Consider the following 27,230-nt stretch of genomic DNA (forward strand, 5'->3'; position numbering starts at 1 on the left):
GGGAAATTTTTAAGTTTTTATCTGCTCAATATGACCCAACAATTTGCCTTAAAAATTGCACTTGTACGTTTTAGAAATTGCTAAATGTCGCTGCTATTATACGCATATAAACTTTATCTTTAATTAGTAAAAACACATTCATAGGATTGATTTGTAAACCTTTTCCTAATTAAATGTTTAGCTTTCTTTTAACATTAATTAGTTATTCATATTCTCGTACATTTTGCAATGAAAAGATAATCGATCTGTATGTATAGTATATGTATAAGGTCTACCTACGTATATATACATACTGAATATTTTTGTGTTACGTGCAACTGCGTGCGCTTCGATTTGAGTTTGCGTTAGGTATTCTTTCTCCGGTTTTGGGAGTATTCTCGAGTACACTGTGAAATACTGTGACATGCAAAACGGTGATTGTAAAAGTAACAATTAAAGTAAAGTGAAGTTATTACACGATGGCTGATTCATCTTACGAGAAAGGGCTCACAGAGCTTTCGAAAATGAAGGTACACTAAATACTATCTTGTTGATAGGATCCTACACCCGGAAAACTAACCCCTGTGTCAAGAGGAATACTTCTTACGATAAAATATAATATATTATAATAATTTAACATTAATTTCTATTTTTATATGAATAATTACTCCCGTACAAGCATAGATGCGGGCACAATATATACTATATTATATTCAAAGTGCATATGATTAGGAATGAACAAGTTATAATTATGAAACTAAGAGAGATAAATTGTATATGCAGACGATAAATATTCTTAAACAGGTTGCAGATTTGAGACTTGAATTGAAGCAGAGAGGACTTCCAACCAATGGGAATAAAACTGAATTGGTTGAAAGGCTTCAACTAGCTATTCATGGTGGTATATGCTTTTGAATAACTTTCCAAGTATGCTTTTTTATGAAAGAGCTGCATATTAATAAAACTATTTTTGTTGGTAGATTCTGCATTATCTTTGGATGAAACTACAGAAGAAATTTTAGATGAGGATGCAGTTCTCGGTGTAAGTATTTAGTTTTTATTGTACTACTGAATTTTTAATTTGAACGAAACATACTTGTTTGACTAGGATGAAGAAATAGAAGAGTTATCAAGTAAGCCTGACTCGCAAGAAGTTAATGAAAAAAGAAAATTATCTACTGAAAGTAATATAAGTGTGAAGAAGATAGTTTTAAATCGAAAACCAGTCATCGAGGATATTAAGAATGATCATGCGGAAAAGATTGAACCCGATTCAAAAATCACTGAGACTTCACAACCAGAAAGAAAGATCATTAAGCTATCAGAGCTTGGTATCAAAGAGGTAATAGTTGACATTCTACTATCCTGAACTATAAAAGTTACAGGTATAGAATATTAATGTGATTTATCTTATTCGACAGAGATTAGAATTGAGAGCAAAAAAGTTCGGTATGCCATTGTCGGAATCAGCTAAGAAGGAAGCTAGATCTGCAAGATTCAGTATTAATAACTACAATAATATATCGGCTGCATCTGTGAAAACGCCGGTGGTAAATATTGTTATTTGGACATGAAGCATTTCCTTCATATGCTTCTGTAATTAATTTTATGTATTTACAGCATACCACCTATGAAGTACTGAAAAAACGGGCGGAAAGATTTGGTACATCTGTCTCTACTTTAATGGAAAAAGTAATTAATAGAGAAATGATAATTTTGTTAATAGTGTGTGTTTGTGTATTGCATAATTCTCGTAATTATGATTTATTTTAGGCTGAATTGGAAGCCAGAATAGAGAAGAGAAAAGCGAGATTCGGCGAAGTGAAACCGGCAGGAGAAAAAGTATTTAGCAATAAAGTTAAAATCGTTAAATGATATTCAGTGTTATACACCAAAATGGCAACTTAGATTGCAAACATTAGCCCTAAGTTTTCTTATTTCCATTGTATACAAATAAAAGATCATTGTATTTGTTATAAAATACTTTGCTCAAGAAATTCGGTTACTTCTCAATATATAATATCATTTGTACATGTAATATGTTCAATATAAGTCCGTTTTCAAATACTTTTGAGAACTGTACAAACATTTATTTGATATTTGACACGACAAGCGGATTAATTATAGAAGATATATATATATATATATCATGATAGATAGTAGAAAAAATACGTACGCAATGTTGTCATATTATTTTTTCATTTCAAAATGTTAACATTGAATTCATATAACTCATTATACGATTGACCTGATGCATCACGAATTTTGTATCATTCTAGAATATACTTGAAATTAAACAATTAAATTGTTCTTTCATTACCGATTACTTTCGAAGAAAAATAAGCACCTTCACTATTATTTCAATATATTGAATTTTATTACAAAATGTATTTAGGCTACAACATGTAATATAATAATTGCGTTTGGTCTAGACCCTTACGAAAAAAGAAAAGCTAAACTGCACCACATTTACTGTTGTCTTGACAAGACGCATCGTCCGTTTACGTTTCAAGGAAACACTTATAAATGCGAAAAAGTTTGGTACAGGTGCGGAAATGAACGTACCCTATCTTCTTTCTTTTTTACTTTGAAATTACATAGATCACGTTTGATACGTTTATCCAGTTTTGAGATCGAATCACTTATGTTATCATAAATATATCCCGTAAGGACTATACGAATTTCTCTAAATGCGGACGTGCCATGCATAAAAGCAATACAAATATATATGTAGAATATACTTGAAATTAAACAATTAAATTGTTCTTTCATTACCGATTACTTTCGAAGAAAAATAAGCACCTTCACTATTATTTCAATATATTGAATTTTATTACAAAATGTATTTAGGCTACAACATGTAATATAATAATTGCGTTTGGTCTAGACCCTTACGAAAAAAGAAAAGCTAAACTGCACCACATTTACTGTTGTCTTGACAAGACGCATCGTCCGTTTACGTTTCAAGGAAACACTTATAAATGCGAAAAAGTTTGGTACAGGTGCGGAAATGAACGTACCCTATCTTCTTTCTTTTTTACTTTGAAATTACATAGATCACGTTTGATACGTTTATCCAGTTTTGAGATCGAATCACTTATGTTATCATAAATATATCCCGTAAGGACTATACGAATTTCTCTAAATGCGGACGTGCCATGCATAAAAGCAATACAAATATATATGAATACATTTCTATATATACACACCGTTCGAAAAATCGAGTCTTCGTATTTTTTTCCATTTTTTTATTCAAAGGAATTAAAAATTGGATAAAAAACGAGTCTTCGGACATGTCGACAAAAATTTCAATATTTTTCTTCTTCTCGTTTAATACAAACACGTATGATCGTCGTTATATCAAAGATTAGGTTTCCAAATTTTGGAAAAGGTGACATGTGTGTAACTATAAATTGTATGTATGTATGTACGTGAGAATGATTTACAAATACGAAGAATGGTTTGCACGGTTGCTAAAGATCCTCCTCCTTTGTGAAAAAACAAGATGTACTTAGATTACAAATTCGCATTTTCCTTGAAGCGCACCCTAAGAACGAACGGCCCGAAGACATATGTTACGTTTAAAGAAGAGAAAATAAATTGTACATTAAACAGTATTATACAACCGAAGTATCGATGTAAAAATAAGAAAATTATCGGTAGTAAACTCTCTGTTACATTATACGGCATGTAATGCACGTTCGTTTACTCAATTATTCAAATTCGGTCGTTATAAACATTTGACGAAGTAAAGGAAACTATCCCAAGCAGCTAATCCTAAGATAATGTATTTCCTTTTTTATTTATATAACTTCTATTTATATTAGGTATGTACGTGTGATAACTAAACAGATACATGAATCTTTTTGTGACGCAAAGACTGTATCAGTTTTGCAGGTCAATCAAAGAGCAGGAGGCTGGCTGTTATACATACATATGTAACACGAAACATAAATGTCTATAAAGATAAAGAAATTTTTTTCTCGTCCATTGATCATTTTTATTACACTTTTTTTGCACGTAATCGTATCTGTTCAGTAAATCACTCAATCCAATTAAACTCGTTTGTATCCATTTCTTTGAATTGAAGACGCACGGTACTCCGAATATTTGTCTAATTAAAGAGATGGATGCAAAGAATAAACTTTTCAAAGCTGCGCTGTAGGCACGAGCAACTCTGACCTTGGGTCAAATTTATAATGATTTTTAATAATACGAAACATTTGCATATAATATTTTAATTCTTTACATTTTTATCATCATTATTATTAGTATTATTATCGTATATATAATACATATATATATTTCTCTCTCTTTGTATATATATATATCTTTTTTTATTCCTTACAAGCTTGGAAAAAGCGTTATAAAAAAAATCTTTTGAGGAAAAAAAAATGAACAAGAAAAGAAGAACTTCTTAATCTTAGTCAATACGGTTGCACATGCCTAATAAAGAAAACATATACAGTCATACATATGTAGATACATAGAAATTATGTATTTGTAATTGCACTCCACAATAGAATAGAGATTTTTGCCCTTTCGAAACTATTTTCCACTTATCTACATACGCTTGCCGATTTCCTTAAATTTCAATCTCTCTTTCATCCTCTCACACACTTTCTCTCTCTCTCACTTTCTTAAAATTGGACTTAGCAGCCTCCTGTTCTCTAATATAACTATATCCAAATGTTTTATTCGTTTTAATATAATTATCAAGTAAAATTTGTAAAATACAATATATATAATACCTATCATAAATTCTTAATCTTTCTTTATAAATAATTATAGTAGTAGTCTTCACACCATTTGTTAATTTATTATAATCCGATTCCGTTTCTCTCGTTTTTTTGTTTAATTTAAATATTACATTTGTGCCCTTTGCACTAATTCATTTTTATAATATTCTGCGTGACTGTGTATGTATAATACATGTAATATAATCTAAAGAACTTATGTTGTATTTACATATATACATGTAACAACGGCGCGTAGTCCGAATTCATTTAATAACTTTTGTTTTTATCATCTGATTACTACTAAGACCGATTTCTTGTAACAGCAAACTAAAAGTTTATCTCTTGGGTAGAGGACATCTACACGTCTACGACGGATCTGGGAGTAACTGTGCACGAATCGTTTCATCTGTGAATATTAATGAATAATCAGTTAAAATTCTGGTCAGATCTTTGTGTAATCCTTCCTCTAGTGAAACGCGCTGCTTCCAACAGCTGGTCGTTCGCATCGTATATAAATTTAATCGAACTCGAACTAATTACAAAAAGCTTACAACTCTTAGGAAATAGGCTCCATTGTTAGCGATTAATACATATATATATATATGTATATATATTTTTTCTTTTCGTTTCCACTTGGCCAACCATGGATTTGATTTCGGCGGCTTTTCTTTTTTCGTTTTAAAGTACAAAGGTTTTCTCGAGCAACGTTTTGCTTTAGAGGTCGAAGAGGAAGACGATTCTAACTCTACGCACTTTCCCTTAAACATTTTAAAACGGTACAATATGCGTACAAAATTACGCTAGAACGTTACGGTACGCAAATACTCTTTCTTTCATCGTTATTTCAAACATTCCAATGCCCCGACACATATTTGTATAATGTATATAATATATATATATATCTACTTTTTTTTAATTTACGAGTACGTTACACGTTGCTAAACTTCTTTTATGTTTCTCTTGTATTTGTCCCTCTCGAGCAAAAGTTGCGATCTTACCTGACTTAGAATATGCCATTGTCTAATGCCGTTTTCGCGACGACTCAGGGTTGGCCAAGATCTCACTCATGCTACGAATCGAGATCGTCTTCTCTCTGGCTACTGAAATATGATACTAAACCGCCAAACTCTCCGGTACCTTCTTCGTCGTATTGTTTGTTTCCAGCACCGGCATCGTTCGGATGCGCTTGTTGTTGAGGAGGAGGCTGCGGAGGTGGTGGTGCTTGTATCGGCGGCGGCTGATTATCCGCAGGGGATGAGAAATGATCCGCAGGGTACGGAGAACCCTGATACGCGGCTGCATCGTCTGCCGTTGACATCGGCGGCGGAGGTGGGTAGGCACCATAGTGATAGTTTGGGGGAGGCGGAGGATGATACGGTGAGAAGTTGCCGGGAGGACGGTTAGGCGGCGGAGATGGTTGTTGCATGTTGTGATTAACCGGCGAAGCGTTCGTGAAAGGTGGCATCTGATGCCTGGGGCCCATCGGATTTTCTGCGAACCTAGACATGGGCGGTGCTCCTCTAACATAAGGAGGTGGTGGAGGAGGTGTAGGACCGCCTTTGGCCAGAGGACTTCCGGCGGCTGGTGGTATCATAGCCGGTCCAGGTCCAAGCGGGGAACTGCGATCTCGATTGTTGATTGATATCGGTCCTCCGCCCGATGGAGAAGGATCCATCGGATGATGCGGTGTATGATACATCTGCGGACCAGGTACCCTCATTCTCATTGGAGGGGTTCCTGATCTTACGGCCGCAAAATGAGGTGGGATCGTGGATTGTCCCGGTTGTCTGTATGGAGAAGGTATTCTGCCACGTGGTTGCATTTCGTAGCCTGTTCTAGGACCAGCCATTATCTGGCCTCCAGCAGGATTTGGTCCTCCGAAGTACTTGTGCCCCATTGCCGCAGCCGCAGCAGAGAACGATTGCGGACTACTCGATACAGGCTGAGACTGAAGCATTCTGGTGATAACGGAAGACTGTTGAGCAGGTGGTAGCGACGGATAAATAGTTTGCGAGGTTGGCGTCTGCGAGACGGGAGGTCCTTGCGTTACAACGACAGCAGGTGGTGTGGACGGAGCCGAACCAGAGGTACTGCTACCTGGTGTAGGAAGTACGTTCGGAATTTCACCAGGTTTTATTTCCGAATTTGAATCGGTGCCAATTCCGAGTAAACCAGCTTCGGCGGCAGCTTTAGCTGCCGCTTCCGCGGCTCTAGCTGCCTCCAGTGCGAGAGTCTTTTTGCCCTTTCCACGTCCTCTTCGTTTAGGCTTTAATGGAGATCCGTCGGGGTTGAAAAGTTGTCCGTCTGGTCCTGTCATCATAGGAATATGTCCTTCGCCTGTCCTTTCCGCGTCAGGTGTCATGACCGCTGACAGATTGGGACTAATGTTAGAGATGCCGGTCACTAGATTCTGCGGCATACTTGCAGCCAAACTGGTAGCATTCAAATTTGGTGTTCCATCCCTGCGCATCTGTTCCGCGAGAATCTCGGCTTTACTGCGACGACCCCTTTTCTTTTTCTTTGGTACCTCTCCGTCGGTTCCTTCCGGCGCGTTGGGATCTCGTTGTCTTTCAGCTGCCAATATCTCCAACGCCTTTATTCGTGCCTTCTCCAACTTCTTCGCTTCCCGTTCTTCTTTCTTCTTCTTTTTCGCTATTTCAATAGCCGCAAGCTCTAACTGGCGTCTACCGTATTCTTCGTCCTCCATCATCATTTGTTCTAATTGCTCATCGTCCAAGTCGGCTAATTCACCGGCTCCGAGACCGGTCAGAGAACCTTCCGGTACATCCCCAGTAAAAGAGCCTGCCACCGACATAGCCGTACTGCTTAATCCGACGTTTTCGGATAGATTGTCATCGATCTTCGAGTCTATATCTCCCATAGGATTGTCCATGACGTTCGCCACGATGTCGTCTCTTCTTTGAATTACTGAACCAAGCAAAAAGTTTTGTTTCCGTGACTTGTTTTTACTTCCAGGTTTCGGCCCAGGCTTTTTCCTTTGTTTAGGCATCCCATCGTTCAACATTTTTCGTTTGCCGCCAGGACTCTTACTTTTTCTCGGTTTCCTAGTTTTTGGCGATTTATTTTTTAATTTATGACCATCCTTTTTTGGATTATAAGTATCGCCTGTAAGGTGACGTTGCACGTTAATTTACGATAACGATACAATTATACTTAATATTAGTGTATTCTTTCCAATTACCAGAGTCAGAGTCTTTCTCAGCGTCATCAATTAGTTCTTCGCCCTCATTCACAACAAACTCGTCCTCGCTTTCACCCGTTCTTCTTAACGCCTTTTTTAATTCCTTTAGTACCGAGGAAAATATTTTTTTTTTATATTTATGTACTCATATGGTATTTAAAATATGTTACCTCTTCGCTATCCGATGCATTCTCTTGATAATTCATTTTCCTACCGCGCGTCCGTCTGCTTAATATTTCTTCTTCCTCTGGTTTATTTTCGTCCGGAAGGCCGCCGTATATAATCTGAAAATATAATTGAATATCATTAAAACTTCGGAATATTATACGTTAAGGAGGAATAATATAAATTAACATACTTTTCTTCGAATGGTTGGTGTCTTCTTCTTCATTTCCTTTTTCTTTTTCTGTTGGGTTATTTCTTCCAACGGTAAGGTGGCAGGTATTTCAGGTATAGTCGGATTGATTTCTCCTAATTGCATATCTTTTATCTCGTTAATATTTTTCGTCTCGTTATTTTCGTTCAAGTTATCAAGTTTGACATCCATCACATTGCTGATTACAGGTTCACTGTTCTCTAAATGAGTTTGCATCTCACACGGTGTTTCAATTCTTGTTTCTTCATTCGAATCATCATTGTCACTTTGATTATCAGATTCGATTATACGTTTTCGCTTCTTTTTCTTTCTGCTCTTCGTTTTTGGTAATGGTTTGTATCTAGACGTCGATGCGGTTCTACTTCTAAAGCATAAATTTAATAATGATATTATTTTGAAGTCTAATCGAATTAATCACCTAGCAATATTGTAGGAATGAAATAACGGTTTGAAAAGAAGTTTTGAGAATAGCGGAACGGCCATCGCAGGCAAAAAGATCGTAAACAGCCGCGCGAACAACAGCGGATCGCGGAGCGTTAATTCGAACGGGTGCGTATGTGTGCGTGTGAGCGTGAGAAGGAGCGCAACGCGATTAGTCGATGTCAAGAAAAGGACGTTAGCGTTATTGGGCGAAGGCTGATCGCGAGTCAGCCGAAAAGGACAGTTGGCGACGAGATACGGATCGACGAACAATGAGTTACGACCACGGTCAGCGATAACGATTAACGGCTCACGATTTCGGATTTCGGATTACGATTACGATTTACGGCTTACGAGTTTAATATGTATACGAGTGGTGTGTGTGTTCCGATTTTTGTGTCTTCGTTTGGTAATCGTTAATTGTAAAATATTCGTCCGTACTCTAAACTTAATAAAGAAGAGTTAGGACAGAAACATTCTCTTCCTGCAATATTAATATTACCTTTTCTTTTTCTGCTCCCACGAATTGTCACTGTCTTCATTCTCCGAATCCCAAGTAGATCGAGATTTCTTTCTCTTTGGCCTGTCGCTTTCTTCACTGTCATCGTTTACTGTAAGAAGTTTATCCATTATAACTGTCGTTATTTAATAAAATTCATAACATAATAATTTATTCATTATACTTACTAAAGTCTTCATCGTAACGTGTAGTTCTGGCTCTAGTGCTTCTTCGCACCGAACGCGAGTCTCCTTTCCTACTGCGTCGTTTTACGTCCATGAAAGTACTCTCATCGGAGGATGTTATATGATCATCAAAGTCTTCTTCCTCTTCTGAACTTGTACCTTTGAAGTCCTCGTCGCTTTCAGGATCATCTTCGCTGCTTATGTCAAGACTATTCAGTTTACGATGTTTCTTACGCGACAAAAATTTCTTTGCCACTTTTTTATGATCTGGCTGCTCCTCTTCTTCCTCATCCATAGCATCTTCAGCTTCGACTTTGTATTCTTCGTCGCTGTCTTTCTCCGATTTCCTGGCTATGTCGTCTTTGCTCTCTGGAACTTCTTCCATGTCTAGATCTTCATTTTTGAAATGAAGCTGCGCCTCTTCCTTCTCCGCGTTCACGATGGTCGCGATATCTTTCCCTCTTCCTTGATTTCCAGCACCCTGGACAGCCTCCACTTCATCCTGTATCGCAGCATTGATCATAGCGTCGTAATCGTTGAACTTGTATTTGTTGGCGCTTCGTCTTTCACGTAGTTGATATACGGGTTCGCTTTCTTCGCTGCTAGACGTTTCCGTGCTTGTAGTGGACGAAGCAGACGAAGAATCTTCGTCGTTGTCAGATTCTGCACTAGATGCTCTCGAAGAGGTCTCTTTGTGATGGCGTTGTGATTCATTTTTGTGAAGGACGTTATCTAAACTTATACCAACAAATGCTAGTCGCTTCTTCCTCAAAACTTCATTCTCATGCCTTTTCGTAAATTGATCGTATGTTTTCAAGCTCTCTCGTAATTTTGTCACCAGCAAATTATGTTGACACGGAGGGCAAAACCAGTCACCTTCTGGTATCAACATGAGCGCAGGTCTGAGACAGGAGCAGTGCCAGCCTTTGTCGCAAGAATCGCACAAAAGTATCCATTCCGGATGATCCGCTTTGCCACATTTTTGGCAAGCGTACTCATCTTCCGCTTCTTCGACATCGCTCTGAGCTTTTTGCGCAGTTCTCGCCCGCCTTAATGGCTCGGATTCCTGATCTTTCTCAAGATCGCTCTCCGGTGAAAATTCATGATCGCTTTTAAATAGCAGAGATTCCTCGCTCTCTATTTCCTCTTCTTCCTCGTCTTCTTCATCATTCTCGTTCTCATCATCGCTACTGGAACCCGAAGAACTTTGCCACGGATTCGATTCGTTGAATTTCGACAACACTTTTTTCTTTTTCCTTTTTCTACGCTTCTTTTTTGATTTTTTTTCTTTCTCTATTTCCTTTATCACGATTTCTTCTTCGCTTTCAGGCTTTTGCTTTTTCCGCTTCTTCTTCTCTGAGGAATCTTTCTTTTCTTTCCTTTCAGTCGGAAGAATTTCTTCCTGAATCCTTTGCCTATGGGCTTCCTCTTTTATTTTCAACTGTGCTATTCTCCTAGATTGCCGTACAGGTGTTTCGTCTTGAGCTACATCTGTCTGTACCTCAGGAACGATATCCCTTCCGATCTCAAGACCCAAAACCATTTTTCTTTTCTTCCGCTTCTTCTGCGATATCGGTGTCGTACTCAAGGACTCATTATTACTAGGCGTTCCATCGAGATGAATTTCAGGTGATATTTCAGGAGTTTGACCAGTTTGAAATTCAGAATGTTTCGCCCGTCTCGAACGTTTATGACCGCGTCTCCGTCTTCCTCTAGGTCGTCCCCTTGATTTCCTGTCATTCGCAACCGCAAGGGCAGCACTTTGGTCGTCGCTAGCTTCTTTAACTTCGCGATTTTCCAATTTTTCGGAACTATTTTTTACACCCTCGTCTTCCGAACTTATCGTTCCCACCCGATTTTCTTCCATGGACTTTAGCAGCTGTTTATCTGGCGTACGTTTCGCTCGCAACTTTATCCTTTTACCTCCCATCGTTTCCTCATTGTCCTGCCTCGCACCTCCATCCTCGGAATTCGATTCAAGGGAACTGTTACGTCGTTTCCGGGACACTTTCGGAATTTCGGTGGAATCCAATTTCCAGCCATCGTAAACAAGCTCGGATACGGATTTTACTCGTAAGCCTATTTTTTGTCCAGATTCGTCAGCTTGCTCCTCGGCTAATTTTTTTAACGTATCATCCTCTTCGCATGCCAAAGGATCCATATCCTCAGGAGCAGCACTGAACAAGTTTTCGTTATCCACGCCCATAGAATCGTCTGAATCTGACAGAGTTGCTTTTGCTTCGATACTTTGTATCTCCAAGCTCTCTTTTTTCTCTTCGTCCTCTGTTTTCTCTTGCATGACTTCATTCAGTGAGGCGTCTCCTATATTCATGATTACGTTGCATTCGGGTTTCAGTTGATCTGTGGTACTGACCGATACCACGTCCGTACTTAGTTTAGTACTACAAGTTTCTGTTTCTTTGAAATTATCCAAATTTTGATCTAATCGTATTTTGGAATTCGTCAGATCTTCTAGTATGGGCTCGTCATCTTCTACATCCGGAGGTTTCAACTTTAAAGGAGGAACATCTTGAATATCGCATATATCGCTTAATCTTTTACTAGCTTCTTTCTTAAAATCGTGTATCACTTGATTTCTTGATTCTGACGTTTCTTGTGTATTAAAAATCGCTGAACTATCTGTCAAATTGGGAATAGTATTCTCAGTTAGTGTTTTTATACCCTTACTGATAACGTGAAGAGTTTCATGATTATCCATAATATGCAAGTTTTCCGATTTTTCAGGTATAAAGTTTAAAAATTGTGAATTATCCATAGGCTTGAAATCAGCCGGCACGTTCGAAATATTATTTTTATACAGTTCTGATTTATCTATACCTGAGGACATATTGTCAAATTTGTCAAGTGCCAAAATATTTTGCGTAGAGTGCATGATTGTTGTATTACATCGCGAAAAATCATTATTTACATCATCCTGTAAATGCTTATCAAACTTATTCCCCTTACCATCGAATTCTGTGATTTCCTTCAACTTGTTGCATTGTTCCATAAAAGGGTATTCGTCCATAGCGCATCCTCTTTCTTCATTCTTAATAGATTTAATATCATTGTCTAATCTCGTAATTAATTTATCTTCCAATGGTTTTAAAGACTGTTCCTTTAAATTCTCACACGTTGCTTCGTTCTTAATATCGTTAAATTCAATGCCCTCTTTCGTTCCTTTATCATTTTCAATCGCATTGATAGAAACTATAACTTGAGAATTGTCTTCACGTTCAAAAGCTGCATTCTTCAATGTCTCTGCAGATTTTATCAAATCGTTATCCTCCTCCTCGCTTATCTCGTTCATTAAATTATTCGTTTTGATTAATATCGAGTTCACACTTTCCTTATTTGTTGGTTCAATTTTAGAACAAATTTGTGGCATGTCCGTTTTCGTATTTCCTACAGAAAGACTTTCCGCGATGCTATTCAAATTCTTGTCTTGATGTACAATTGATTTTTCATCCAAATTACGTTCACTAGTTTCAATCTTATTATCCTCATCTACGAATTCTTCACTGATCATTTCCTCTTCTTTAAATTCGGCTTCTTCGCTTGAAAGTTCTCCAACATTGTCTTTTGGTGTTAACTCCTGTTTGTCGCTGACTACACTCCGTAAATCACTGGTTAGTGCTTCGTCCCTCACAATTAAATTTTCATTACTCTCTTTTTCATGTTGCTGATTGCTAACCGCCGTTTCTTCCGAATTTGTATACAAATTATTTTTACTTTCGATCGACCCTGTTTGCGAAATCTCAAAGATATCATCGCTACCGTTGGAGTCGTTACTCTCATAATTTGCAACTAACGACTGGTTGAGCTCGTCTGATTCCTGTTGATTTACAGAATTTGTCTCGATTTGATCCGACTTTGGTTCATCCATTTCTAATTTCTCAGCCAAATCTTCTTCTTGTATTTTATTTTCGACACTACTGCATACCGTTTCTGTTACGTTACTTGTAGAATTTTGCTCGTGAGTCTTCTCAGCATTTTCTTCATGTTTCGTGATATCTTCACACTGATCCATACTATCATCTTCATCTTCAATTTTTTCATCACTTTCCGTAATTACAGGCTCCGTTCCAAGATTTTGCTGAATGTCTAAATTTGTGTCCTCGGTTTTCTCTTCTTTGAGAACAGCACCAAGTTTATTCGTGTCATCAGATGAAATAACACATGTATCCTCGCCAGGAGGTAAATTTTCATTAGAACACACATTTTCTTCGTCTAATTTAAGAGGTTCATCGGATTTCGATAATTTATCATCAATAATCATATTCGTATTGAAATTTTGATCAACAGAGGAACTTCGGTTATCTAATGGTACAGTTTCAACTATATTAGATATACTCGTTTCTTCTTTAGCTTCGACTGCGTCAGATTTGGATGGTTTAATATTATTTTCGTCAGGTACTGTCTCTGGTACTACACTGTAAATAGGACATTCATATTTGAAGGATGACTCCTCGGAATCTGGTTCCATTTTGACATCTTCGGTCACTACCGAAGTGCCATCAGTGCAACCATCGTCCGAGCTACTTATCGTAGGAACTAGCGAATCTTTGCTACATCGTTCGACTGATTCCGAACTAGTAACAGTAGAATTGTCTGCGAAATCTAATTCAGTATTAACATCAGGCACAGAGCTTTTGATAAATGAATCAACGAGTGTTTTATTCTTCGTTTCCTCAGAATCTTCTGAAATTTCATTGTTTTTATTATCCGCATCATCATGCATCGAATGCTCCCCAGAATCAATTAATGTCCTCGAGTTTTCGTTATCAGGATTCGTCGCTTGCACCTCCTGATTATGAAACTCTGCGATGTTATCATTTTTGTCATTCTGTTTAGAACTTTCAGCGGATGAATTATGCCCCATCTCTTTCCCTGCCGAACTATCCACTTCCTCGTAAGTAGGAATTTCTATCTTCCTATCTGATTCAGAATTATGTGCGACAGACGATGAACACGAATCTTTAACAGGTATCGAATCTGTTTCTAGTTCGGTTTCCTTGATTACTGATTTACAATCAGCTTCATCCTCCGAGCAAGGAGCCGATGCCTCTAGCCTTTTGGTGGCATCATTTTCTACATCTAACTGCTCGCTCTGCTCCTCCAGCATACTGCTGTTTTCTTCCTGCACAGATTCACTAGCTGGGGTGAATTCTATTGTGGATGGTGTCACATTTTCATCGTTTTTCATATCAATATCCTCTTTACTCAAATCGTTCGTACTGTGAGGCTGCGAAGTCACGTCTAACATCTCTGTTTCTTCAGATATTTTATATTCGTTCATGGTGATTTCGCTGCTAGAAATAGAATCGTGTACATCTGCAGCGCACGATTTCGTATTTTCTTCTTTCGATTCGGAATCGGATACATCCATTTCCGTTTTTGGCACTGCACAATGTTCTTCTTCTACTGGATATTCCGATGAAACCGTTTGTTCATTTCCGCCTTTGTTCTTGATGTCCCCCTCGCGAAGAGGAGCATTTGTCTCAGGTGCGTACGAGCTGACTTTCAACGAATTATTATTCATTTGAGATACACCAAAGTCATCCGATTTGTAGGAAGTACTCACATCTTCCGTTGGTTTAGAGGAAGAAACGCATTCGTACTGCAGCGTGTCTGACGTTGACTCTATAGTGGTTGAAACTGTATGATCGGACTGGGATTCAAATATATCTGCTTTGGAAGTGTATGATATACAATTAGGCCCAAAAAAAAATCTTGGCGGAGATGAAGACGCCGCTTTGCATTCGTTATCCGTCTTCCCGGAAGTATTCGTTTCGTGCGAGTCTACACTATCGGAGTCGCAAACATTCTCTTTATCGTTCGTCGATACCGTTGTGGATGTATTTTCTGTACAAAAATCAAGCGTCTCGGATGTGTCTGCTTGACACAAGAATATCGACGAATCACATTGCACAGATGGACTTTCCTTTTGTTTTTCTTCCACAGTCTCTCCCGTGTTTCCCGTTTCTACGATCCTCTCCTCCGAATTAGAACCTTTACTACTTACAGAACTTGCATCTATTTGAACATCTTGATTCTCACTAGACGATTCCTTATCCTCGGTTTTACTCTGCTTCTGTGATATGTCTTCTTCATTTGATATGATGCTACTGTCACATTCTGGTTTCTCTTCCGGTTTCCCAACGTCCCATCTCGATATCCTCTTCACAGGACTACTGGAATTTTTTGGTATTATTTGAATTCCCAACGTCGGTTTGAACTTAGGTTTCTCCTGCATGGAACCTACACTCTGACGATTACTTCGAACACTGGATTGTGGAAAATTTCTATTCAGTTTGATGGCATTTTTCGTAGTCATCAACGAACCAGCGGAAACTTCGTTCATGAGGCTATCCTCGTTCACGGTCTTATTCGACGACAAAGATGAAGTAGCAGAATCAGCTTCGTTTTTCGATTCGGTGCTTTCCTTATTGTCGGTCACATCGGTCGATGTGTTCTCGCCAGGATTACCCGTTTCACATTCTTCTCCAGATCCCTCGCCGTAAAAAAAAATGGTAGGTTCCTCAACCGGCTCCCCAAGTCCAGGATTAACCGCGTCGCAATCACTACCGGATCCTTCACCTTGAATCATCATCATCGGTTCCTCGATAGCTTCGCTGACTTCGTTCCTCCAATTACTTATTCCTCTTACCGATCCTCTGATCGGTATTACATCCGCTCTTAATCTCTTCAGCATGTCTTGTTGTATGTCGTCCCCTTCCAATGGACGCTTCACCGGTTGCTGATTCATTCTTAAAGCCGTGATCTTACTCGGGTCCGGGAGTATAGTATAATTTGGTAATCTGTGATCTTCCTTGCTAGGTATTCTAGCAGCGTTATGATACGGGGTAGAGGGCATGTCGTAGCTAGGGAACGACATTTGTCTTTTACTTAAGTCTGCAACCATCGCATGATTACGCATCATCACAGCCCGTGCGTCGTACGGTAAATTCGTAACGTCTGGTTTATTCAATTTCTTCGTACTGAGATCCATTTCCCTGTGTTGAAATTCTTGTGCTCTGTACCCGGTCGATGGAAGATCCATAGTTTTATTAAATTTCCGACTAGATAAATCAATTCCAGAGAAATCCACTGGCCTGCTCTGTTCGCTTGCGCTTTCCCATCCTCTGGGCGATGTCGACAAATCCATACCCCTGTGCTCCCTCAGCGAATTCGTTTTTTCTATTTGACTTCTCGCACAGAAATCCTGCGGTATTCTGTCATCGTCCCCGTTCATCACGCTTCCAACGAGACTTCCCGCTCTTGCTAGATTCTCTGCGATCTTTTCCAACGATTTCGTTCCGCTTGGTTTTTCAAGTTTTTCAGCTTGCATCCTCACAAGATTCGCAGCCAATTGGTCAATCGGCTTGACAGACAGTTTACTATGACTTGTCGGTAAATCCATAGACGCAAAAGGAAAATTACTTTTAGTAGATAATTTATCCAGCGGTTTCATAATTTCATCTATCGACTCCTCGTGTTTCTTCGTTACATTTAATACGGTTGCAACCGGAGCTACTCCAGTGACTACTTTTTCTTCGTATACGTGCTTGATTTCGTTCGTTAATTTAAGAGGTGATGTGATAACAGATGTTCCGATTGATTTAAGAGGCACTGATTCTTCAGAATCAATTTTCAAATTACTCACTGGTGTGTGCTCTTCTGTTTTATGCGATTCAACAGTCGTCTTCACGTCATTAGACGCAGCAGCAGTAATTGCAGTTTGCTGAACAGCATTTAGTTCTCTCTCGTGAGATGAAACAGTTTCTTTTTCTGAATCAACTTTACCGTTCAATGTTTTGGGTGGACTTGCCGATTCTAAGGGGTTCGTCTCGATGGAAGTTGGTGTCATTACTTCGTTCTGTATTGTTTGTTGAGAATCATCTTCTTCAGTGTTTTGTTTCGAACTTTCATCGTTCGTGATCTCATCTTCACCTTCCATATCTTCCTCGTTATCGTCATTATCATCTTGTTCGTCGTCAAAATCTTCATCTCCGCTCTTGTCTAATTCTTTCTCAGATTCATCAGCATGAATACCGTTCTCCTGCACAACTTCATCTTCCAAACTCGGCGATGTTGTTACTTGTCCAGTGTCAATAATAGGTTTTTCAGAGATCTCTAAACTGTTGCTATCCTCATTGATTGGAATATCCCCAACTTCGCCATTCGACAAGGTATTTATAAGATTAACTACACCTTCCCTATCCCTGATAATACAATAACGATTAAAGACCTCTAGTGGAATGCGTATATCTGAAGTTAAAAATTTGTAGAAGACACTTACTTAGCTACGAGCTCCCAATTCTCCTCATCTAAATCTTCTCTGTACACCCTTATATTGCACTCCTCATCAAGCTGACACCAATAAGCTAAACCAGTTTTGTCTCTTCCTAATGGTTCCACTCGTAGCTCATTGGCTGCGAGTTTATTTACTTCATTCTTAAACTTTTGATTCAAATCAAATTGTGTTTCTAGGAGAACCTGGAATACAATACTCGTACATAGACTCTCATCTTTAACAAGCAATAATTATATCATTTTGTTAGAAATTGTGTTCATACTTTAAGTAATCGGAGCTTAACAGCAATACGGGCTTTCTTGTAACCAAAACGTTCAAGTTCCCATCCATCCTGATTGGAATATGTATGGCAGAACTTAACCAATGCTCGTTCCCATTTTTCTGGTGACACTGTTTTACGCGTTTTTCGTAATAATTTGATGTGAAGATCAATCAATTGTTGTGATACTATAGAAAAAAAAGATGAATCGCAATTACAAGTATGCAAGACAATACTACACAATTATAGTAAATACAAGAAATTTAGCGAACCATTATAAAAAAAAAGAGCTACAATTGAAAATACATTATGATTCACAGAGTACGTCTGTTCGATAGTACGCGATTCTTGTTCACATATTACATAAAGAATGAAGGGTTAATAATAATCATTCATATAAATGTATCTTTCATAAGACATTGAATTTAGTAAAACAAAAAATGTTTTCAAATCTTTAATTGAACGCGCGATTCATAACTAGTAATCACGTGTAACCGACGTTGACAACAAGGGAGGTGGCAGCACGGGAGAAAATAACAACAGTGGATAGCAAATCGAACTAAGCTGTCAATAATACGATTATTATTTAACTGTAACAATGAATTTAGATATAAACGCTCGTCAATCATTACGACCATTTGATAGTTATTATTATTGTTAATTGTTGCCTAACAGAGAAAACGAACAGAGAACAAAGATCTGTGAGGATGATGTGTTGAACTCCAGTTGAAAAAAGGGGATGAAAACAATCGGAAATCATGTATCACGTTCGTTAAATAGCAAAGCCAATCACAAAGCGTTTAAACCGTTGTTATGAATGTTAAACAAAGGTAAATTTGCAAACAGGAACGCATTGAAAATCCGAAACAAAAGTAATAGCGCACGCGAGTCTTTTGGCCTCGCGGGGGCGGGTCAATCATTTTCTCTCTCTTTCCTGCACACACGTATGCACGTTAAGTTTACTCACCCTCTTGCGTGTTCTCGAGCATCTCTTGCAGCCGTGAAATATCCGGATAGATGATGCCGCAAGACTTGCCGAAGCACTCGAGAAACGAGCAAATCACCGCGAAATTTGGGTCACTCGTGCAAGAGGCTTCGTTATCGGCCGCCATTTTTCCGCCGCTTCTCTCTGGGCCCGTCGCCGCTAGGCGATATACTACGCTAGACGACCTAACAACTCGTATCGCATTTTCAGTGGAATTGCTTTCGATCGCGTCACCGTCGTGTCACAACTTGTCCATACAAAAAAGAATGATTAAACGTGGCCAGCAGAATGTTCGTGGACCGACGTTTAAAAATTGTTCGACGCCGCTTCCCGCTTCGTTGCCTCTCGCTACCTTGATGTTCCTCTACCTGCCACACACACTCGCGTCGAAACCACAACGGTCGTATACACACACGCGTCCGCGAGAGGAACAAATGGAAAAAAGATAGAGTGAAGAAAAGCAGAGTGGGGAAAAACACACGCGTACGCGCGTTGTTGTCTTAAACTTCCACTCTGTTCTCTTATTGTTCGGACATCGGACGAGGAGAACGAATTATACTTTCTCGCGCGCGTCTTTCTTCTCTCTCTTCGTTCACTTCACACTTTTCCACATATCACGGTGCTCCGCCACAAACACACGTACACATAGGCGAAGATCGTTGCGCCTCTCGAGCGTGTGTACATACAAGATGTAGTGTGTGCACGCGCGCGCGCGCGCGCGCACCTTCGAGCGCAATAATAACGATGCACGTAATCGCAGGATATCGCCTTTCCCGGACACGTTACTCGCACGTCGCCGTTTTATCACCGAGGATCGTTACCGTCGAATCACAGGATACATCGGCAGCGTAGAAACAACAACCACCAAAGTGAAAACAGCCCCATTCGTTGCAGCGCGGCGCACTGGACATCGCCTTCGGGTTCGGGCTACGAAACATTTTAAGGGTTCTCAACCTGTGGTTAGAACCACAACCGAATATGTACCCGCAGCCTTTAAGCCGCCTCTGCGAAACTATCCTCCAACTAAACTTTATACATCTTACAGTGCACTACACTTCTCTTTCTATCGCATCATGACGCATCAAATCACCTTCCGATTATCACGGATGAACAGTCCGTGCGTTTAGCTCGCTCGAAGTACCTTTAAATTTCGATCACATCGAAAGAGCGCGAAAAGTTTACGATAGAACCGTCAAGCGCACGTTTCAAGGTTCTCCGAACGACGCTGTCGCTCAATGACGTAGTTCTGCGTAGTTTCGTACAATTTCGAACCAGCGGGAGGAATGATTCGATCGATCAGGACCAAGCGTGGACAATGAACATGAATTGTTGTGTATCTTCGCTGTACCCGCGTACGATTTGACACTCGCGGATTCAACGAGTTATCATATTATATATGATACGATAAACACAGTATATACTCTGGTTCGTCCCGATTTTCGCACTGTTTATCGACGAGGCTTTATACGTCGGCCTTCCTCTCCGCGGCGCTATACATCAAACACGGTAAACACGCCGACGTTTCACAGCAGGCCGAGATTGTGCGACTGTTGCGATCGATCGCAAGAGCCAGAAACATGAGCGAACGTATACCTATATGCAGCGTAGAGACAAGACTCCTTGTCGACACCATTGCCATTAGAAAGAAAATAGATAAAATTTCCCCTCGGTCGTACTGGCCAATTGCTATGTCGTGCCCTCGGTTCATGATTCAGTAATATTCCGTGCAATACTTTCCTACCCCTTCTGCGGAAAATGAAACGGAAATCCATCGAACAGATCGATAAGCAAAGTTTTTAACATCTTCCCTACAGATGATAGCATATGACATCGTGATCAAGCGCCATCTAAACGAAAAAGTATTGTCAAAAATACAGCCAACATTAATTGTTAGTCATCTCTGGTACAGACAGTCCCTTACATTTGTTAATGACTTACTGATGCTACATTATTTGTATTTGTATGTTTACAGTTGGGTGCATATATGTTAGTAAGTCCATAATTGCTAAGTAAAACCTGAGAGCTTATCTAATCTATTTAAAGATAGTAAATGAAAAATCCTCAGAGCCGTAGTTAACAAAATGAGAAATGATGGTAGACCATTTGATAGACTTAATTGTTGTATGTGACGAACGATCGTGGTGGCTTTGAAGTGAATATGGCGAGTCTGACGTTAAGGGTAGTTGATTAAATGCTAGCTCCAATGCTAGCACATACTATAACTTAATTATTTGTTATTTTTAGTATAATTATTGCTTATTTTATGAATAAGTACATTAATTCAATGAAAGCATTATTGAAATTTTGATCGAACTTATGAAGCGGTAGGGAGTGGGAACACGATAAGTATAAATTACAAATATCCACAGCATCCAGCCACTGAATTGTTCTCAAGATCTTGCGATGCTTCTTCTTTCATACTTCTGTGGAGCTATTTCTGAAAGAGGCAAAGCGCGAGTATAAAAGGAGGTGCATCATAAAAGATTCGATACTATCGAATTGACAGTAACGAACTGTTGCCAATGTTTTGAGAGCTTTTTCATACTCATATCATTTCTATTACGCACGCGTGGTTAATCATGTTCGAAATTGTCACGAGATCTTATTGATTCTATTCTTCTTTCAAAAAATTTCAGTAACATTTTAATTATTACGAATTATCCGTATTTATCTCATATATCCTATCCCTTAAATATTTCAATCACATTTGTATAAGCTCTATAAATACATTGAAAATGCAGTCAATGTATATTGTACGCGTGCAGTTTGTCTTATGTTTATAATTAAATTCAACTTTTGTACGGTCTACTTAGAATAGTGCAACAATACAAGTGAAACAGATCGAGAAATATAAAATGTTTATTTCCGAATGAAAATTCGCAACTTGGTATCAACAACTTCTATTATCGTATGTATGTATAAACGTCTGTATTTACAACGTATATTACTATAAAGGATTTTTAGCGTTGAATATGATTTCTGGGATATGATATTCAATAATCTTTTATGTACTTAATACAATCTATCGCTTGTACCTGAACGGACTACTTTCCTTTTGTTTGCTGTACATTATTCTTGTGAAAGTCCTGAATTATTCAGGATTTCTTTTGAATACGTAGCACCATAGTGATCGATCAATAATATGGATTATTATTTTCTTAATTAGATCGTGTAGCACGTTAAAAGAATGTGTCTGGAATGAAATCTTTTTACGAAAATGTACAAACTGACAACAGTTAGTAGTTATCGAAATAATTCGTAAACCTATATTTAATGCCACTAGGACTAATTAGAAGTATTTGCTTTCCACATTTTGTATTGTAGATAAAGTTTCCATAAAAAATATTTTCAACAATCTAATGGAAAAAATGAATATATTTTACAACTGCAGATCATTGTATTCTTCTTACAACATTTTATTCGCAAGCAATGTACACTGATAAACTCTTCTCTTTTATTAACTATATTTTCTAGAAAATATAAATGGTTAGGAAATAGCCATTATTATTTTACGTCCCGTTCATTAAATTTTATAGAAATTTCCTACGCTCTACTATTTTTTGTGTAATCCTAAGTATTTAACGATGATGCATAATTGCCTTTTTCATTGCGCAATCTTACAGTAAAAAATCGCTATATACAAAATAGATCATATATACAATTTAAAAACACTTGTCTTTTTATATAATTACTTCATTTTTATATTGTATCTTTTATTATCTAACAATCTGTATTAGAATGTGAAGATTTTTTGCGATTTCCAAAAAGTGAACAGAATACTGCTTATTAAGAGTGGTTTATAACAGAAGTAGTTAAAACAATAAATATGCTTACGGATAAATGTTCAATCTTCAAAATGCAGGAGGTTGTTTTCATAATAGCAATACTATAAAACATTATTATTCATTGCGAAACATTATGTGGAAAGCAAATTGATGTCCGTAGTGTCTACATTTATTTTTTAAAATATACTTGTTTAGTGTATAAATCAGACTCAATCATATACATATAATACGCAGCTTCCGAGAGGCATACATCTATTAAATAATCGAGGATTATGCCCTGTAAAACGAAAACTTGGATTTCTTTTTCAATATAAATCAAGAATATTAATAAAATACAGTTGCAAAATCTCACAGATTCGGCAAATACTCTTTACAAAATGTAAGCAGTTAGTAATGAAAAGCTTGCATAATTATTTCTACAATGTTCATTGATGAGACGTTCACAGAATGTGTATTAAAATATGAGAATATACAATTTTCAATCGAGAGCTTTTTATAAATCTGAAAATTGTATATGTAGGAAGTTCTTTTTGTAGAAAAAGCAGGGCTATTCAAAAAATGAAGCTCAACGCGTAGAAATGTATACTCATAAAAAATCACTTGGTTGCTCTTTGAGCCGTAATATTTTTCAATTGTTGCTTATATATCTCAGCTTCTTCTTCTTTCTTTTGAAGTCGCTTACGATATTCAGCTGCTTGTCTCCGTGCCTCCGCCAATTGTCTATTCAACACCGCGATGTCCATTACTGGTTCGTTATTATCTGTCGTATCATCTTCGGCAATTTCTTCGATGTCATCGTCTAATTGTAAAATTATTGGTTCTGTCATTTTTGTGGGCGAACTGATGGCCTTACTCTGTCAAAGTAATCAAATACGAATGCTTTTAAAACAATGCGTATATAATAGTTTTAGTACTTTGCTTTATATTGTTTGGTGTCTTACCTCCGATGAAGATATTACATTTTTGGACTGCGTAAGTGTTGATACGGGCGTAGTGTTAGAAATAGAAGATATGAATAGTTTTCCAGCCTTGTTATCCATAGAAGATCTTTTTAATATGTTTGGACCTCTGGATGTGAGAGTAGGTGTGTTATGACTTAAAATCTGATCTGCTCTAATAGCTATAACTTTCCGAGGAGACCCCTTTTTCCCCGTTACGTGTAGCCGTTTCATTCCTATCGAAGAATTTCTTGTTAAGTTCAGAGCAAGCTTACCAGCCTCTGTAAAAATTATTTCTCGATTTCGATACAAGTAAATATAGTATGGAAGAAGAATACGTTGTCAGATCGTAGTATTTTATACCAGTTAAAACGACTGTTCTTCCACTTTCCATAGCATTCTCAACAATCGATGAATCGTTATCTACGGGTATCATCGTAATTCCATGTGCTTCGAGTAACCTAAATTGTTTGTTCACTCCTCCAATAGAACCAACATCTTTACGCTTTTTACTGATATTATTCATATTAGTTATTTCTTCTATGCTTTCAATCTCTTTTTCTTGATCAACATCAGTGTTTGCTCCAACATGAATTTGTTGGAAAATCATTCGTGGCTTCTTTCCCATTTGCACTACGTAAATGTACATAATTAAATATTAAATAATCTTTGAACGTCGTTTAAAGATTTCAATCAAGAAATTCATAGTACCTTGTGCAAGTTTTCTTCTCGGTTGTGATTCTTGCTGGGAAAGTTCAAACTTATGCTCCTCCCTTCCAGAATCTAATTGTATTAAATTATGTGTTGCTACTTCAAGTTCTGCTGTGTTTGCTTGAGTTTGCTGATGCGCCCTGATACCTACGATTTCTCTTTCTTGCTGCAGTATGTCTACCAAGTCTAATCTGTCATGTTCCAATGCAAGACTAATTGGTGTCTTATCAAATTTACTAGTTGCATTCGCGTCTGCTCCATGTTCTAATAAAACGTGCATCACTTCCACGTGCTCCCTTTCCACTGCCCAATGCAAAGGAGTCATTTTCAGCTGTAAACAGGTTCTTTGTAACAACTGTGCTTGTAAGCAAATATTATCTAATTAAATATGTTAAATGTGCTTCATTATATTTAATTACCATGTCTCTACTATCGACATCTGCACCATAATTAAGAAGTATTTGTGCCATTTGATCATGGCCCTCGTATGCAGCCATGTGTAAAGGTGTTCTATCCACTTTCGTTCTTGCATCTCTCGAAATTCCTGCTCTAAGTAAAACCTCTGCAGTTTCCATATGATTATTTTGTGCAGCAAAATGTAGTGCACTTGTCCCCAACTATCAAATAACAACATTATTATAATCATTATGATATACAAGCGTTATACGGCAGATTGTAAGTTTGAGTATGAAAATATATACCCAATCTGTAGTAAACGGTGCACCTCTGCACATTAGATCACGGACAGTATCCGTATCTCCATACTTAGCACTAAAAAGTAATTGTTTTCCTAATTCCACTATCGATAAGGCATCTTGGGATCGTGCACGATGTGACACATCACAGGAAAGAATTTCAACCTATGGAGTATTTGTAGATCAAACAATTGCGCCTAAACGCTAACGATATAAAAGATATTTTATGAAATGTACGTACAGGAATAAGAGTGTCTGAGTCCAGACCCTCAATATCATTGGCGCATATACTTTCTGCTTGCATCTTTGTATCAACTCAGTCCCCGTCTTTTTGACACACACTGGAATCAAACGATCCATAACAATTGACATGATTTGGAATTGTTTAAAAATAAAAGGGTCTGGCTGGGAGCATTCCATTTTTCACTCTCGGTTATTCATCACTGTCGTTCGACCTTGAGGCACCGGAATCGAAAGTAGGTCGCAAAATAAAAATTTGTAAATCAATTCGATGAAATAAACGGAATTTATTTACTTTTGTCTACTTGCACGAAAGCGTGGCGTGGCATTTTTCAAAATATTCTTCGGTACAGGATGTTTTTATTTTGCCTCAGATTGCGAGGAACTTCCTGTTCCTGTTCATTGAACGGAAGTCCCATGCCATAGGCCCCGTGTTTTCTACCCAAAACCGATTCAAATCGATCGAAAATAGCATTGAGGAAAGATATACTTACGACCAGCACATTATTCTTGCTTTTTGGCAATTTTTCCGGCTGTTTTCCGGCCCACACACTCCCTTCGTGGAATTGTTCCTCCACACAGCCGTCTCGATTTACCGTGTTGGTAAAGTTTCATGAAAATGGCGACACCTTGGCGCCATTCCTAGTCCAATTTTATCACCGTTTCAGATAGTTTTTTCGAACGATACAGCCGTGTCTTTGCGATTAAAAGTGTCCGTTTGGGTAGAACCGTTAATTTTTGGGCTGCATTTTAATTATTTCATTCGACATAGTTCTGGATAGCTAATAAATATGTTAAATAATAGAGTGCACCGCAGCGCCACATTGTGGTACACGTGGATAGTACCTAACGTTAAATAGGTTAGATGCGCAAATAATTTGTATAAGATTAGGTTATGTCACAAACATTTCCTCATAGAACGTTTCGAAATTATTAATTGGAACAATTAAAATAAGGATGAGGGAAACAGTAATCGCCTGAAAACATTCTATTTGTTGATCGAGGTTTTGTTACTGGTTGATTATTAAACAGAACAATTGAATAAAACGCAGTCATTTATTTTCGACGATAAATGATAAAAACGAACGAAAAATTTTGATAAAATTTTACGAAATTTTTGAAATATGGTCTGTAACAAAAGAGAATTATTTGCAGATTTTATCAATGTTGCGTACAATATGTGTTTCCTAAACTCGTCACTCTGAATTTCAGAGGGCACACTGCAGCCTGGAATTTTTTACACGATCGGTATTTCAGAACATTTTACACAGAATTCAAAAAAGAAGTAATCAATGTTAGCTAAAATGAAAATAAATGATGTTTTTTAATTGATAATTCGCAGCACAACATTCTTTGTACTCATTATTTCGCGTTTACAAGCAATTTAAGTTGTAGTAATATATTTCTCTTAAACTACAATTCGTGAAAATTAGTTCTCTTACGATTTTTTTAAAAAATTGCAAATCTACAAAATTTATATGAAATAGAGCAAGAAAGAGCCAATGAGAAATACAGATGGAATCCATGTATCTCTACACAGAGAACTCTTAGATGCCACTGTAGCACGACTACTACATTAATGAGTTCGTTAATGAATAGGGTAGCGTGCGTTACATGCACGATTTCCTTCCTTTTTACATGCGAAACGCAGTATTTCCACGAAATCAAATATGTAGAAGAAGGTCTCTTGTTCTTCTTCCTTTTCAGAAATCAGCGTCACTTATAATACTACAAAAAGTATCATTGAATGGGCATTGTACTAATGATTGAATATATTAAAATCTAATCAACTGATACTTGTGATCGTTGAAGATCGCAAAAGGTTCTTTTTCTATAGGAGAAACAGCCATTTGCGATATACATTCCGACCTAAGTACATCGTTACGCGACATCCATGTTC

The 27,230-nt window shown here is 37.9% G+C and overlaps 3 protein-coding genes and 1 long non-coding RNA gene across 7 annotated transcripts; 2 read left to right on the top strand and 2 right to left on the bottom strand.

The window, feature by feature from the left end:
* The first annotated feature begins 280 nt into the window (after positions 1-280).
* Positions 281-2,284, top strand: LOC108623348 (SAP domain-containing ribonucleoprotein). Of its 2 annotated transcripts, none has more exons than XM_018021807.2 (7): positions 281-509; positions 784-877; positions 960-1,021; positions 1,088-1,321; positions 1,401-1,529; positions 1,600-1,671; positions 1,753-2,284. In XM_018021807.2, exons 1-7 carry the CDS (start codon positions 459-461, stop codon positions 1,852-1,854), a joined length of 744 nt encoding a protein of 247 aa, XP_017877296.1. In that variant the 5' UTR covers positions 281-458; the 3' UTR covers positions 1,855-2,284. The 2 variants fall into 2 exon arrangements, with proteins under 2 accessions (XP_017877296.1, XP_017877286.1); XM_018021797.2 differs by having other exon boundaries at positions 282-509; positions 784-880.
* A 3,054-nt stretch (positions 2,285-5,338) lies between these two features.
* Positions 5,339-20,493, bottom strand: LOC108623260 (uncharacterized). The gene is made up of 9 exons (XM_018021645.2): positions 18,944-20,493; positions 17,980-18,164; positions 17,703-17,899; positions 9,404-17,625; positions 9,219-9,327; positions 8,279-8,660; positions 8,091-8,204; positions 7,921-8,023; positions 5,339-7,844 (listed from the first exon to the last, which is right to left on the bottom strand). Exons 1-9 carry the CDS (start codon positions 19,086-19,088, stop codon positions 5,788-5,790), a joined length of 11,514 nt encoding a protein of 3,837 aa, XP_017877134.1. The 5' UTR covers positions 19,089-20,493; the 3' UTR covers positions 5,339-5,787.
* A 164-nt stretch (positions 20,494-20,657) lies between these two features.
* On the top strand, positions 20,658-21,932 carry LOC113464150 (uncharacterized). The gene is made up of 2 exons (XR_003388984.1): positions 20,658-20,850; positions 20,934-21,932. It is a non-coding gene; the product is annotated as an uncharacterized LOC113464150 (long non-coding RNA).
* Atac3 (Ada2a-containing complex component 3) lies at positions 21,805-26,164 on the bottom strand. Of its 3 annotated transcripts, none has more exons than XM_018021701.2 (8): positions 25,825-26,164; positions 25,332-25,431; positions 25,097-25,255; positions 24,815-25,012; positions 24,396-24,726; positions 24,048-24,317; positions 23,688-23,920; positions 21,805-23,600 (listed from the first exon to the last, which is right to left on the bottom strand). In XM_018021701.2, exons 2-8 carry the CDS (start codon positions 25,392-25,394, stop codon positions 23,343-23,345), a joined length of 1,512 nt encoding a protein of 503 aa, XP_017877190.1. In that variant the 5' UTR covers positions 25,395-25,431; positions 25,825-26,164; the 3' UTR covers positions 21,805-23,342. The 3 variants fall into 3 exon arrangements, with proteins under 3 accessions (XP_017877190.1, XP_017877181.1, XP_026668136.1); XM_018021692.2 differs by having other exon boundaries at positions 23,688-23,965; XM_026812335.1 differs by lacking the exon at positions 25,825-26,164 and adding an exon at positions 25,626-25,741 and having other exon boundaries at positions 23,688-23,965.
* Positions 26,165-27,230: the final 1,066 nt, after the last annotated feature.

Source organism: Ceratina calcarata, unplaced genomic scaffold (assembly GCF_001652005.2).
Source record: "Ceratina calcarata isolate Rehan_Ccalc_2016 unplaced genomic scaffold, ASM165200v1 scaffold115, whole genome shotgun sequence".
Lineage (NCBI taxonomy): Eukaryota > Metazoa > Arthropoda > Insecta > Hymenoptera > Apidae > Ceratina > Ceratina calcarata.

Excerpts from the sequence above, each read along its gene's own strand:
- Atac3 (XM_018021692.2), bottom strand. The coding sequence starts at position 25,394 with ATGCAAGCAGAAAGTATATGCGCCAATGATATTGAGGGTCTGGACTCA. Across the intron at positions 25,256-25,331 it reads ACTCAGACACTCTTATTCCT|GTTGAAATTCTTTCCTGTGA; the intron begins GTACGTACATTT and ends AATACTCCATAG. Across the intron at positions 23,601-23,687 it reads ATGTAATATCTTCATCGGAG|AGTAAGGCCATCAGTTCGCC; the intron begins GTAAGACACCAA and ends TTACTTTGACAG.
- LOC108623260 (XM_018021645.2), bottom strand. The coding sequence starts at position 19,088 with ATGGCGGCCGATAACGAAGCCTCTTGCACGAGTGACCCAAATTTCGCG. Across the intron at positions 18,165-18,943 it reads GCTCGAGAACACGCAAGAGG|TATCACAACAATTGATTGAT; the intron begins GTGAGTAAACTT and ends TTTTTTCTATAG. Across the intron at positions 17,626-17,702 it reads AATTGGGAGCTCGTAGCTAA|GGATAGGGAAGGTGTAGTTA; the intron begins GTAAGTGTCTTC and ends TTGTATTATCAG.
- LOC108623348 (XM_018021797.2), top strand. The coding sequence starts at position 459 with ATGGCTGATTCATCTTACGAGAAAGGGCTCACAGAGCTTTCGAAAATG. Across the intron at positions 510-783 it reads CAGAGCTTTCGAAAATGAAG|GTTGCAGATTTGAGACTTGA; the intron begins GTACACTAAATA and ends ATTCTTAAACAG. Across the intron at positions 1,322-1,400 it reads CAGAGCTTGGTATCAAAGAG|AGATTAGAATTGAGAGCAAA; the intron begins GTAATAGTTGAC and ends CTTATTCGACAG.